This window comes from Muntiacus reevesi, chromosome 18 (genome assembly GCF_963930625.1).
Source record: "Muntiacus reevesi chromosome 18, mMunRee1.1, whole genome shotgun sequence".
Lineage (NCBI taxonomy): Eukaryota > Metazoa > Chordata > Mammalia > Artiodactyla > Cervidae > Muntiacus > Muntiacus reevesi.
In genome coordinates, this window is record NC_089266.1 from 14633165 (window position 1) to 14647705 (window position 14541).

Consider the following 14541-nt stretch of genomic DNA (forward strand, 5'->3'; position numbering starts at 1 on the left):
CATACCAGGGAAGTCCCATAAATGATTCTTTTTTAAGTAGATGCCAGCATAGTTGTATGCATCAGGGGATACATGAGTGAAGAGACAGGTCCTGTCTCCACAGAGCTTGTATTCGAGCAGAGGAGACAAGACAGTAGACAAAATAAACTGCGGTGATCACTACAGAGAAAATCACAGTGATCCCAGTGGGGAGAAATGAAGCGCGATGACATGATAAAGTGACTGGGTGCCTGCTTTCCTTTGACTAGAATAGATGACATTGAGTTGCAGCCTCGGAGGTGAGGAGGAAGCATCGACGAGAAGATGGTGAGGGCAGGGAAGGAGCAGGTCAGGAGTGACCCAGACAAAGGGCCGGCTGGCGTGCATTTGCTCGCGGGGGTCAGGCGCAGCGCGGGCAGTGAGGTGTGGGACGAAGCCAGGGAAGTAGGCGGTGGCTGAGTCAGGTGGGTCCTCGGAGCCAGAGTAGGGGCTAGGTCTGAAAGCACCCCCTGGGTTTTCTGTTAACTGGCGATGCTGATTTTCCTGAGGGTAGATTGATACTTGAGAAAACAGTGAAGCAAAGTGAGAATATGTGTAGCGGGTTCCAGGTTCAAGGTTATGATGACTGTCTCCTTGATGAGCGCACCCTGCCGCTGAGATTGTCCACAGCTGGGGGTCGCCTCCTCGGAGCTCTCCACTCAGGCTTTTGGCTCAGGTTGCTACTCCGTTTTGTTCCTTGATGGTCTGAATCTCTCAGCTGCGTGAGGCACCTGGCATGTAGTAACCGTTGTCTGGTCTGCAGATGAGGCTCTGAAGAAGCTGCAGTGGCTGTTAAGTGATCCTGGAATCTGTTTTCAGAGTATCTGAAAGCACAGCTACATGCAAAAACCAAAAGCAAACCAACCTTAACGTAGCTTGAGCTCTATTTAGGAGTCTCTGTTTTCTCCATCTTCTCTGTTCCATCTTCTTTGTAGAACAGGAGAATAACCAACAAGTAGACAGCAGGAGAGGGAGAATAGAATTCATGTTTACTGAATACCTGTGATCCACCAAGCAGCGCTGAACTCTGTACATTTCATCTCCTCTCATTGTCACAGCAACTCTGTGAAGTGGGAATTATTCCACTGATGAGATAACGGAGATCCCAGGGGTCAGAGGGACTTGCCCAGGGTCACAGCACAAGTGACAGACTGAGGTCAAGTTCAGCCTCTCCCTGGCCCCTAAGCCTTGAGTCTTAGCATTATCCCATATGTTTTGCTTCCCTTCCCCGAATTATCTTCCCCCAGATTTAACAGATGTGAGACACACAAGGCATCTTTGAGAAATATGTTAGGTTAAACAGTGTTAGTCTTTGTCAAACTACAGAACTTCTCAAAGCCTTTAACATGCATGCACCCCTTGTGATTGTCCATGAGAAGGAGTATGCTGCATGTTGTAACTTAACTGGATGTGTAGACTGTTTTTTATGCATTAACTGCCAGGATCAGTGTTCCATGGGGCCTACTTTGGGGAAATCAAAAAATTGTAGAAGAATGGGGAAAAAAAGAATGGACAAGAGACAGGCATTTTCACTCTGGAGAAAATCCACATGGCCAATAAATACATGAAAAGATGCTCAACTTCATTAGCAGTCAGAAATGTAAATCAAACCCACAGAGAGACTGACAAAAATTAAATCCAAATATACCAAGTGTTGAGGAAAAGCTGGGTCGACAAGAGGGAGAGTCTTGCTGACGAGAGTGTAAACTGATGTAACCTTTTTAGAAACCAGTTTGGCATTTTTCTCCTAAAGTCAAATGTTCATATACTCTCTGACCTCCAGTTCCACTCATCAGTATAAGCTTTAGCATAACTGCTGCATGTATGTGTCAAGGGACCCATTCGAGTGTGTTTTTAGTAGCACAGTTCATAATAGCAGACTGAAAAGTAACCCCCAAAGCCCATCAGCATTGGAAGGACAGACTGAAGTTGTTCATAAGATGAATATTACACAGTATGGTTAAATACAACAATATAAGTGAATCTTAGAAATATAAAGTCGATGAAATGAAAACTACACGTTGCTGACAAGGCTTAACTTTGCTTGAATGGGTTCCTCTTAGTGTAAGCGCTGCTGGAGACAAAAAACCCCATTTGGTTTCTTGCCCTATCGGCAGCATCAGTTGTTTTGAAAGCAGATGTGTTTCAAACGTCAGGGACCCTCCACAAGGTGATACCAGCATGCCAGAACGTTTCTCAGCTCACACACTCTGCTGGCTCATGCTGAGCCAAGAGCCTCTGAGTCTTCGAAGACCTTTTCCTAACCAGAGGGCAGGTTTATGAATACAACCTATGAAATATGAGCTGGTCTAAGAGTCTTCGTTTCAGTTAGACACACATCTTAAGAAAAGAGGATCCAAAAAAAAAGAAAAGAGGATCCAGGAGAAAAGTACTGATAGTCCCTAAATCATACAGATAAATTTAGATCTGGAAGAAGGACACTGAGCCTATTGAACTGAAGGAAGAGCTATTGGCCTGCCGTTTACTTTTTTGGGCATTTCCCATCAGGACCTCACCTGTCATGCCCGCATCCAAAGTGGCTGAGACCCAGCTTCATCTGCAGCTGAAGTGCACAGGGCCCAGGGAATGGGTCCCTTCTGCTCCCTGGGATGATGGCCAAGACCTGATGGCTCTGTGCCCTGCCCGTAGCCCATGTGTTTGCTGTTTTCTAGCTTCCCTTGGAAGGGAGTGACTGGTCTGGCCTCTTTTTTTTTTAATTAATTTATTTTGCTGTACGGGGTCTTAGTTGTGGCATGCAAACTCTTAGCTGTGGCCTATGGGATCTAGTTCCCTGACTAGGGATTGAACCTGGGTCCTCTGCATTGGGAGCTCGGCATCTTAGACACTGGACTGCCAGGGAACTCCCTTGGCTGGCCTCTTGGTTTGCTAAAGAAGGAGCCTCTTATGGGCAGTAGTAAGATTTAACGTTTGATCTTTGGGAATTTTTTTCATCAGGATCTTAAAAATAGGGCCCTTATTGCAGCTGGACATCCAAGAGAACCCCCTACCCACCCATCTCCCTTCTCTTTTCTAAATAAGCCTTTCTCTGGACATCTTTTCCCAGGTAAGAACTTCAGAGCTTTTAGCTATGAGCCAGCTAAAGCCACAGCTTTTAGCTATGAGATGAGCCAGTTGTTGGGAAGGACAAGCAAATCAACTGTCAACTACACCTGGCCCTCATCCCCACCCCTATTTGTAGTTAGCCCTCTCACGTACTCTTAATATTAGTGCTGGTGACTGCACTGAACTGCTGAGGTTTTACTTTACCTTTCTCACCAAACAGTGCTGGAACTATTTCTTTGCTCCACAGTCCAAATTTGTATGTTTGTCTAGATGCCAGTCTCCTTGTGGGTCTGAATTACCATCTTCCCCACTCCCGCCCCTGCCCCCAAGTTTCTCTCACTAACCTGTTTTTCTTTTCCTTTAGACCAATGAGGCGAGCTCAGAGTCGATAGCATCCTTCTCTAAGCCGGAGATCATGAGTAGCTTCCTGCCAGAGGGAGGGTGTTATGAGCTGCTCACTGTTATAGGTAATGTCCAGAGGACTGTCATGCTCCAGGGGACCACGGTGGTCTTTTCAGCATTCTCAGATGAATGTGTGCCAGAAGCTGTCAGCCAGTTAGCAGGATGTGTGGTGACAAAACTGGCTTTTTGGGGCAGGGTCTTCTGTGGTTTTCTCCTTCAAGGTATGGAGAAAGAGATCAATCACACTTTCAGGAGAGGAGCTCTTTTTCAGTTTTTTCCTGCACACTCCTGGTGTCCTGGGCCATCATCAGTTAGAATAGTTGTCTGAGAAGGAACTGATAAAAGAAGAAAAAATCAAGACATAAGAGAAGTGAAAGTTCTAACTTGAATTTTCTTTTAAAATCAAGTCTTTTTTTTTTTAAATTGGTGACTAGTTGATTTCCAGTGTTGTGTTAATGTCAGGTGTACAACAAAGCGCTTCAGTTACTCACATACATGCATTCATTCTAAAATCAAGTCTCTCTAAAGAAGATGAAAGCTGGTGTTGCTCTTGTCCCTGCTCACGGCCTTCTTTTCTTTTAGGCAAAGGATTCGAGGACCTGATGACAGTGAATCTAGCGAGGTACAGACCAACGGGGGAGTATGTGACGGTACGAAGGATTGACCTCGAGGCTTGCTCCAATGAGATGGTGACGTTCTTACAGGTAATCAGAAATGATTGACACTTGGAGGGTGGGCTCTTAGTCCCAGTAGTCATTACAAGGCATGTTTACATCTGTCTTCTGAAATAGCTGGCAGGAAATGAAGGTAGACCAAGCCAAGAAGTTAAGGAAGCTCTCAGTGAATCTTGGACATCTGGTATTAAGGATTCTGTAGCACTGCTCAGCCCGATGTATATTTCCCTCTTCTCTAGAGACTCCTTGTGGCTCATTTATTCATGTATCTATTATTCAGCAAGGCTAAGTAACTCGCCCCTGGTCACACACACTAGTAAGTGACAAGCTCCACACACAGACAGTCTTTTCTGGTGCAGGGACAAGGGCCTGAGTCAGTGTATTTTAAGTACAGTTGGTTGGGCCCCTTCCCCTTCTTCAATTACAGTGTTTTTCTGAATTCAACTCATCCGAAGGTGCTCTAATACCAGTTCATATGTTCAGAGTAGTTTTGTGGGTCTCAGGGTGGGACAGAAAGTCAATCCTAGCTCAGTTATTTGAAAAAAAAGATACCTGAGTTTGTTTGAGAGCGCATTGGGCTCTGTGATTCTTTTCTTCATTCTGTAGAGCTGTGGATAGGTTAGAAGGGGCTGGCTGTTTGGCCTTGGTTCATTTCCCAGAGGCCAGGACCCTGGAGTTTCTGCAGTTCTTTTGTCCAATTTTTTTTTCACATCTTTTGTCCACATTTACTTTAGAATTCCATCAGTCTTACACTTTCTATAGCTGCTTTTGAGGAAGGGAGCTCTCAACCTGAGGTCGCTGGAGAAATCTCTTCTAATGTTTAGTAGTTGTTCTTAATGTGCTGTTTCTGTGTTTCCATTTCTAACAACACTTTCCTTTGTAATAGGAAAACATGTTTTGTTGTTGTTGTTTTATTATCTTAAAGAGGAGTTCTGTGCCTTGGCCCTTGAAGTTGAGCTAAGCTTTTAACTTCCCAAGTCTCCAGTCTGCAGTTTTTCATGTTTCTGAAGCAGTGCGCTGCCACCCTCTGCTGGCTCAGCAGTTGCCCTGGCGGTGGGGAATGGTTCTCAGGCCCTTTAGGATTGGCTGGCAGAGCCAGAGTTAGGCAGAAGCTGGTGGAGCTGGGCTGACTTCCCTGCAGAGACAGCAGAGCCTGGCTCCTCTCATCCCAGTCCCAGCTGCTCCTGGGATTCTAGGTCCCTGTAGTGTCCACGCTGCCACCATCATGTTGCGTGTTCTCCTTGGTGCCACTTGGTTCTTTTTTAATATTTGTTTGGCTGCACCAGGTCTTAGTTCCAGCATGCAGCCTCTTTTAGTTGCAGCATGTGAACTGTAAGTTGCGACATGTGAGATTGAGTTCCCTGACCAGGGATCGAACCTGGGCCCCTGGCGTTGCGGAGTGTGGAGTCTCAGCCACAGGACCACCAGGGCAGTCGCTGCCCCCTGGTTCTGACTGCGGCTCACCAATGCTTGCAGGGGGAGCTCCACGTCTCTAAACTCTTCAGCCACCCCAACATCCTGCCCTACGGAGCCACCTTCATTGCAGACAACGAGCTGTGGGTCGTCACGTCGTTCATGGCATACGGTGAGTGGGCAGGGGGTCCTGACGGAGAGGGGTTCAGAGCGCTCTGCCGGCAGCTCGCTCATGCGCCGCCGCCCTTCCCTGTCCCCTCCGCCCTCTTCCTCAGGCTCGGCCAAGGACCTCATCTGCACGCACTTCATGGACGGCATGAGCGAGCTGGCCATCGCTTACATCCTGCAGGGGGCGCTCAAGGCCCTGGACTACATCCACCACATGGGCTACGTGCACAGGTGCTGGCTTTCGCAGGCCTCTCACCCTTTACACGAGCGGTGTCTGGGGTCGTGAGCCCCCAAAGAAACGGTTGAAGGTTGAAGTCAGTGAGGCCAGAGGTTAAATCGACAGCGAGCCCTGTCCGTGCCTCTGCTGGGGGCGCGGAGCATTTGCCCTGTCCGTGCGAAGCTGCTGACTTTCTCTTTACCGAGCAGCTTTTTCCTGAGTACTGTGTGAGGGGACCGACTACCCAACGTGGGCCTCTGCACCCACCCCCTCCCTCCTTGGAGCACCCCAGCGGTGTGCTTCCCCCGAGTCAGCCCTCAGCTTGGAGGCTCAGGAAAAGACAGATTGCTCAGGAGATGGTGTCGGGGAGAAGCAGTTCGGGGTAGGGAAGATGATACAACCAGGACCTCTCCCTAATTCCACATGCAGAGAAGCAGTTCAGATGTTTTCAAGGCCTAAATGCAAGCTCTAGGCTTACATAGAAGGAAATGCAAGGAAATATTTTTGTGACCTGAGGCGTACCATAACTTCTAAATGTTTTATACACACAAAATATTAAGTAAAAAAAAAAAAAAGGATGGATTCGATTTGATTATATCACAATTAAAGCTTTCTCTCCAATACAGGGCACCAGGGACAAAGTTAAGAAAGGAGTTAGAGTGTGAAAACTGTTCATCTTGTCCAAAACCAATTTTGTGACTCCATAAGAAAAGGATAGCAAAGCAATAGAAAAATGAGCAAAGGATATGAAGTTTATACAAGAGAATACCCAAAAGACTAATAATGGTCATATGAACAGACACTCTAGCGAGGCTTCTCAGGTGGCGCAGTGGTAAAGAACCCGCCTGCCAATGCAGGAGACCTAAGAGACTCAGGTTTGGTCCCTGGGTTGGGAAGATCCCCAGGAGTAGGAAATGGCACCCCACTCCAGTACTCTTGCTTGGGAAATCCTATGGACAGAGGAGCCTGCCGGGCTATAGCCCATGGGGTCACAAAGAGTCAGACATGACTCAACAAGAATCAGAAAATCAAATGAAAACAAGGTGATGTCACCTTGTGCCTGTGGGGGGTCTGGCAGGGATTCAGAGGCTGGGTGAGGACCAGTGCGGTGAGGAGGTGGGTCTCCCATCCTCATGGTAGAAGGTGGCCGCATGCAGCCAGTCAGGGTCTTCACATTCGTGCTGATTAGAGACAACACGAGTGCCCCTTCCTAGGAGAATGGATTAGTAAATGTCAGACCCCACTCCAGAGTGCTGGTAGCAATTAAAAGCAACAGTGAGGTGTATACCATTGGCAACACAACGGGGCTCAGAAACATAACCCTGAAACATGGGCTGCCTAACACAGGACCATTAGGTCAGAACAGAAGGTGCGTGCGAAACAGTAATCCACTTTATGAGAACACCTACAAACAGAAAGTACAGATTAAAGGCAGTGGAGGAAGACACTAGAGGAAGCAGTGGTCTGTGAGCATAAAAGAGAACTTAAACAAAACATAGATAAGTTTTAAAACCTGGTCATGTGTAAATGGGGTCATGATGTTTTTTCTCTTTACGTATGTTTGAAATTTTTCACAAAAATACATGTTCGTTCATGTATATATAATATGTATGTATATCTGTACTCACATATGTATGTATATTTTGTTTAGTGGCTAAATCACATCCGACTCTTTTGCAGTCCCGTGGACTGTAACCCGCCAGGCTCTTCTGTCCATGGGATTTCTCAGACAAGAATGCTGGAGTGGGTTGCCATTTCCTTCTCCAGGGGGTCTTCCTGACCCAGGGATCGAACCTGAGTCTCCTACTTGGCAGGCGGATTCTTTAACTCTGAGCCACCAGGGAAGCAATAATCTATATGTATGTGTATAATACACGCCCCAGGGGAGAGAGCTGACTGGGTCTAGTGTGTGAAGACAAAGGTTTGTGCTGTGAGGAACTCCTCTGCCGCCTGGTGACACACACCCCCTACCCCCCAGGAGCGTCAAAGCCAGCCACGTTCTGATCTCTGCCGATGGGAAGGTCTACCTGTCGGGTTTACGCAGCAACCTCAGCATGATCAGCCACGGGCAGCGGCAGCGTGTGGTCCACGACTTCCCCAAGTACAGCATCAAGGTTCTGCCCTGGCTCAGCCCGGAGGTTCTCCAGCAGGTCGGTGCCCAGGATCTCAGGAGCCCCCGCCCCCACTGACTCGTGATACCGCCCCCCCAAGGAGGCCTTCAGGAAGTTCTAGGGATGGGGGGTGCCCTCTGCTTCTGAGCCGAGTGGGCTCCCCTGTTGGCCGGTAGACCTGGGAGGCCCCTCGCAGCACAGGTGTGCTGTGTCCCTGGAAGGTGATGTCATTACCCCTGGGGTTCCTGAGCTGCTCTCAGACTCCCTTCAGAGGTGCTCCCATCTTACGGGAAGAGAGCACCAAATGCTCAAGCATTTGGTGCTCTCTCTGCATCCCTACGCTAAGCAGAGCACTTCCTCCTGCTGTCACATGGCTTCAGCCAGACACTCATTCCTCCTGAAATAGCAGCAACTCCTGAGTGTACAGGTGAGGGAAGCCCCGCAGCTCATCCCGATTTGGGGACAGTTTCCACCTGCTTCTTTGTCTAAGAACAACGACCAAGGCTCCAGTGGAGTGACCTGTGGCTCTTCTCTCCTAATACAGAATCTCCAGGGTTATGATGCCAAGTCTGACATCTACAGCGTGGGAATCACAGCCTGTGAGCTGGCCAATGGCCACGTCCCCTTTAAAGACATGCCTGCCACCCAGGTGAGCCTGCAGCCTTGGATCTCCTGTCCTCCTTTCCTGTCTGCCTCCCACAAACGCTTGTTGAGGACCTGCCACACTCTGGACACCAGCCCGAGATGCTAGGATGAACAACCCAGGCTTTTCCTTCAAGAGCCCCAGTGTGTCTGGGGGGGGGCAGGGGGGATGGTTGTGTAACTTGTGTAACCATTTACTTGTGTCTGTGATAGCTGCGATGGAAATGGAGCCTGGGAGGTGGGGGTAACAGAAGCAAGCACTGCTCATAATCACAGGCCTGGAGCCCACATACCAGGAGTCTTTTTTTACTTTTAAGCTGACATTTTTTCCCCCCAATTTTTGGCTGCATCACATGGCCCGTAGGATCCTAGTTCCCCAGCCAGGGGTTGAACCCATGCCCCCTGCAGTAGAAGTGTGGTCTTAACCAACTGGACCGCCAGGAAAGTTCCTAAGAAATTTTTTAAGTTTATAAAATATGTTTTGTTTTTTCACTGTGATCAGTATACCTGGAAGCTGTTGTTCTTCAGATACTAATTCATGTCCAGCTCTTTGCAACCCATGAATTGCCACATGCCAGGCTTCCCTGTCCTCCACCATCTCCCGGAGTTTGCTCAAGTTCATGTCCATTGAGTCGGTGATAGTGTAGAAGGCCGATTTCTAATTCAGAATTAGACTTCTCAGGTTCAGTGCTACCACGTTCCACTCCATACCTTTGCAACCTTCAGCCTCCTTCCGTTCATGCTCCCCCCGCTTTTTTTAATTTACTTATTTTTAGCTGGAGAATAATTGCTTTACAATAGTGTGTTGGTTTCTGCCGTACATCGGCATGAATCAGCCGTCGGTGTACACATGTTCCCTCCTTCTTGAGCCTCTCTCCACCTCCCACCCTGTTCATGCCCCTTTGAACTTGCCTGCTTCCCTTGGCTTCTCGGCACACGTACAGCCAGGAGTCTGCATTGTCTCCCTTGGAGCTGGACTCAGGGAAGAGACTTATCCAGGTCTTGCCAAGTCTAGGAAGTGGACTTGGGTTGTTTGTGCAAGGATTACCTGGGGCCCAAGTTCCTGGAACATGATCTAGACCTGGGGGGGGGGGGGTTGTGCCCACTGAGTAAGCCTCTCCTTGAACCCACAGATGGCCTGCCCCGTGGGGACAGGGGCGACTGGAGAGTGGCCAGAGGGCAGCTCTAGAGGAGGGAACCCGGGGAGGCTTCAGGGAGGGGACACTTGAGACTTGAAGGCAAATAGGAATTAACTAGGTGAAGAATAGGCAATGGCACCCCACTCCAGTACTCTTGCCTGGAAAATCCCATGGACAGAGGAGCCTGGTGGGCTGCAGTCCATGGGGTCGCTAGGAGTGGAACACAACTGAGCGACTTCACTTTCACTTTTCACTTTCATGCATTGGGGAAGGAGATGGCAACCCACTCCAGTGTTCTTGCCTGGAGAATCCAAGGGACGGGGGAGCCTGGTGGGCTGCTGTCTATGGGGTCGCACAGAGTCAGACATGACTGAAGTGACTTAGCAGCAGCAGCAGCAGGTGAAGAATGGGAGCTTCCAGTGGAAGGAAGCTTTTCAGCAGAGGGAACAGCCTGTGACAGACCCAGTCAAGAAAGAACAGAATCTGAGGACAGGAGATAGTTGTATGGCTGAAAGTATGAGTGCTTCTGCAGGGCTGCCAGGTGGCATGGCTGGAGAAGGAAGCCCTGGCAGGTCACGAGGGACTTTGTGGGCCAGGCCAGGGTGTTGGGTTCCTGTCCTAGGGCATGTGGAGCACTGTCAAAGGCTTCTGAGCACAGGAGCATCAGATGCATGTTTCAGAAAAGTGAGTCTCGCAGAGGGATGAGTGGTGAACTGGACAGGGGGATATGGATGTCTGTCTAGGTACAGAGTCGAGAAAACCAAAGTAAGACAGTGACAGGCCTTTTCCCACTTCTGTCTTTGCTGCCCCCGAATCACTCGTGTGGGGAAAAGTGGACTTGTAAAGGAACCCTGGGGTCCTTCCAGGGGCCCCTCCAGCCCGGCCCTGGCTCTGTCCTCCCCAGATGCTGCTGGAGAAGCTGAACGGCACGGTGCCCTGCCTGCTGGACACCAGCACCATCCCCGCCGAGGAGCTGACCATGAGCACCTCACGCTCGGCGGCCAACTCGGGCCTGAGCGAGAGCCTGGCCCCCAGCACCCCCAGGACCTCCAACGGCGACTCGCCCTCCCACCCCTACCACCGCACCTTCTCGCCCCACTTCCACCACTTCGTGGAGCAGTGCCTTCAGCGCAACCCGGACATGAGGTGCTCCTGCCGGGCTCGGGGTGGGCCTTGGGGGAAGCCAGCAGGGGCTGGAGAGGACGCCTCTGTCCTGGGAAGGGCTGGGTTCCCCACAGGAGTCTGAAGTCCCCACAGCGGGAGCGGGTGGCACAGGGTTTGCCAGGAAGCCGGCCTGGGTCACTCTGGCTGTTGTTTTTTGGGGAGCCAAGGGCAGGAGGGGGCACTTGAAGGTAAGGCGGCGGCAGCAGGATTCTGGAAACGGCATGGGGTGATGCTGGTCTCTCCTTCCTCCGCAGACCAAGCGCCAGCGCGCTCCTGGGCCACTCGTTCTTCAAGCAGGTGCAGTAGCCTCCCTGGGCCCATGGTGGTTCGCCTTGCTTGTGGCCCCAGCCACCCTCAGTCCCCTTGGTTTCCGGTCTTTAGATATTGTCTCCTCCTCCCTGGAGGAGGCTCAAATGGTAAAGAATCTGCCTGCAGGGTGGGAGACCCGGGTTCAGTCCTTGGGTCGGAAGATCCCCTGGAGAAGGGAATAGCTACCCACTCTAGCATTCTTGCCTGGAGAATTCCATGCACAGAGGAGCCTTGCAGGCTACAGTCCATGGGGTGGCAAGAGTCAGACATGACTGCATAACACTTTCATTTTCCCGACGGGTCAGACATGACCATGTTTCTAAAGCCCATTAAAGGCGCTGCTCCTTCCTCTCCCCTGCTGCCTTCAGCAGCCTGTCTGTCCCTGAGCCATGGTCCCTTGCCCCACCATGTCCTGAGGCTCAAAGCAACAGGATCCACCCTCAACTCTCTCTCCTTCCCCAGATCAAGCGACGTGCCTCAGAGGCTCTGCCTGAGTTACTCCGACCTGTCACCCCCATCACTACTTTTGAAGGCAGACAGTCTCAGGATCACAGTGGGATCTTCGGCCTGGTAACAAACCTGGAAGAGCTGGAGGTGGATGACTGGGAGTTCTGAGCCTCTGAAGAAGGTGCACGTTCTCCATCCTGGGCTGCGTGCGCCTCTGGGACCCTTCCCGAGGGCTGGCCACATTCCCACCCTCCTGAGGGCAGATGAGGCAGAAAGGACATTTCCACCAGGAGAGTTGGCTGCTTAGGGACTGGAAAGGCAATTCTTGGAGAGAAACTTTACTGCTTCAAGGCTTCTGAGACACGAGGGAGCCCCAACACCCAGGGATCGGGAGGGGCCAGAAATCTAATATTCCCTGTCCTATGAGCTCAGGCGACATGACCTCTGCAGAAGGAAGAGACACTGGCCTGGCCTGGCCTGGCCATGGGGGCTGTGAAGTTCAAGCCCACGGTTAGACTCGCCTGGGGAGCTGTGCGACTTATTCCCATGCCGGCTCTCCCATCAGCCTAGTTCCATTCTTCTCCCCTACTCTCAGATCCTATAGGTCCATGGAGGGACCCCACCCCCCTGTTTCCCCAGGTCTCTCCCTAATAACTGAAGGACAGGGTATTTTTTTCTCTTTAAGCACTAGATTAAGGCTGGGGTGGTCCATCCTCCTTTCACTCAGTCCCTGACCCCGGAAACCTTCCCTTGGTTCATCTGGGTAGCTCCTTCCTTTCCCACCAGGAGTCCATCTAACTGAACCCTGCTGGCTGCCTTGGTGCTGCCCAGCCTGAGGGGCTTAAGTTCTTATGCCATGTTAGTTTCATTGCCAGAACAAATTAAAAAGTTCAGAGAATCCACTGGAGAGTGACATCATTGTGCGTTGGCCACGCAGGCTCAGACACAAGTCATCCCGCCCTGGGTTCTGCCATCTGAGAGCGTTTCCACGCATGCCCATGGAGCCATAGCAGTGACCTTCTTCATAAGATAGCCTCACAATACACATTTCATTTAAAACCCATGATAGATTTGTCTCTAACTATCTGATGTTGGGACCATTTTAGCCTGTAGCCATCAAAACACTTTGGAGCAGGAAGGGTCTGAGGTTTGAGTGCTGGCTCTTCCTCGGGACCATGTCTGGGCCAGTGAAGGCCAGGCAGAAGAGGCTCCCTTTTGGCAGGAAAGGAGGTGAATGGGATTGTTGTGCAACAGGACTCGTGGTGTCTCCTTACCTTGGAAACCAATACTCAGAGAGCAGGTAACCTAAGACCCAGACCTGGTCCTCCCCTCCATCCTGGCTGGTGGCCAGGAGTCTGGGCCAGGGGTCAGGATGACCTGGGTCTCCTCCACGGTGCTTCCTCCTGGCCTGCATGCACCCGGGCTGGGCCCCTTCCCCTACCCATCCCCATCCCTTGGGGTGGGTGCCCCTCTAGTGAGCTCCAGCACTTCAAATGTCAGACCAAGGAAGTGCCCCTTCCTCTTGCCTGTAGCTGCTTCACTCCATCATATGCCCTCGCTTTCCCTTTCCTGAGAAACTAACACCACTTTGAAAAAAAAAAACTCTTCCCCAGTTACAGGGGTTAAGGAGAAGGCAGGACCCTGGAGGGAGTGGGGAACCCTGAAATGGAGGGAGTGAGCAGGCCAGCTCACATTTATTTCCAACCCTCCTGCCCAGTTCGGTTTTTTTTTTTTTTTTTCTTCTTTAAACCTCAAGTTCCCTTTTCTTCACACCATTATCAGCTTGTTTTCTTTCCTCTGGTCTGCTTGCTTCACCTTGCCGTCAGCTCATCCTCAGCACGCAGAGTGCTGATTCTGTGGGAACGGCTGCAGCTCAGCACACGGATGGTCCTGGGCAGGGCCAAGGGGCCAGGCGGTGCCCAGGGGCTAGCCCAGCGCTGCTCCCCACACCTCCGCGGGCTTCACCTTTCTCACATCACCCCAACCCCCTTGAGAATCTGAAGACAGACAGGTGTGGAAACTCAGATGGAAAAGAGAGGCCCCTTAACAGTTTCAGTTCTCACGCACCCCATCCGGGAAGGCCTGAGGGCTGCAGCTCAACTCGAATGTAAATCTTTCTCCAAAGAGGGACGAGCCGAGGAGAAAAGCGAACCACAGGGAGGGCGCCCTGAGGCAGCCATGGGAACAGCCTGGGGCTGGGGCGCAAGTGTGTGGGCCTCGCTGTGGAGCCGCTCTTTCTGTTCCTGCCACCGTGTGGGCAGGAGCTATGTTTAGGGCTGTGCTTTGTGAAACAGCTTCCAGCGGGATGGCAGGCGCGGCTCAGCAGTCCCTGGTGTCCCTGCAGAGATGCCACTGCCACGGGGACAGGCTCCCCTGTGCTCCTCGCGGGGCTGAGGAGTTAGGCGCCTGGCCTCGTGTACCCGGGACTTGCGGTGCCCACCAGCTTGGCCACGGGGCAGGGGTCCGGAGGTCCAGCCTCTTGACGCCAACCCTGCCACTCGTCTCTGTTATTTGAACAAGCCACTTCAAATCCTCAGGCCCCGCTCCCTGTGTCAGATGAGGTTTGGACGAACCCAGGTTTGCTTGTTTGAAGGATGGAAATCTTTCCCTGGAGGGGGTTCCCGCTGGAGCCGGGAGTGGGGGTGACTAAGCCCACAAGGTCGAGCCACAGAGGCGCTTTGGGACGGCGGCCTCTCAAGGGCCGCAGCAAAGGGCACCGCAGGCCGCCTGGCGCCAGAAGGGGTTGCGGGTTGGTGCCCGAGGGGGCCCTCCCT

The 14541-nt window shown here is 51.3% G+C and overlaps 1 protein-coding gene across 12 annotated transcripts in view; it reads left to right on the plus strand.

Moving 5' to 3' along the window:
- STRADA (STE20 related adaptor alpha) overlaps nucleotides 1-12892 on the plus strand; it is a 28108-nt gene extending 15216 nt beyond the window's left edge. For 5 of the 12 annotated variants that reach the window (XM_065909472.1, XM_065909469.1, XM_065909471.1 and 2 more), the window contains 9 exons: nucleotides 3446-3548; nucleotides 4066-4187; nucleotides 5634-5742; nucleotides 5846-5969; nucleotides 7934-8105; nucleotides 8611-8715; nucleotides 10752-10993; nucleotides 11266-11308; nucleotides 11783-12883. In XM_065909472.1, the coding sequence (XP_065765544.1) occupies nucleotides 3446-3548; nucleotides 4066-4187; nucleotides 5634-5742; nucleotides 5846-5969; nucleotides 7934-8105; nucleotides 8611-8715; nucleotides 10752-10993; nucleotides 11266-11308; nucleotides 11783-11935 (1173 nt within the window). In that variant the 3' untranslated portion in view covers nucleotides 11936-12883. Of the gene's footprint in view, nucleotides 1-3445; nucleotides 3549-4065; nucleotides 4188-5633; nucleotides 5743-5845; nucleotides 5970-7933; nucleotides 8106-8610; nucleotides 8716-10751; nucleotides 10994-11265; nucleotides 11309-11782 lie in introns of all 12 variants that reach the window. The other 7 variants (XM_065909464.1, XM_065909465.1, XM_065909474.1 and 4 more) reach the window with 4 other exon arrangements.
- Nucleotides 12893-14541: the final 1649 nt, after the last annotated feature.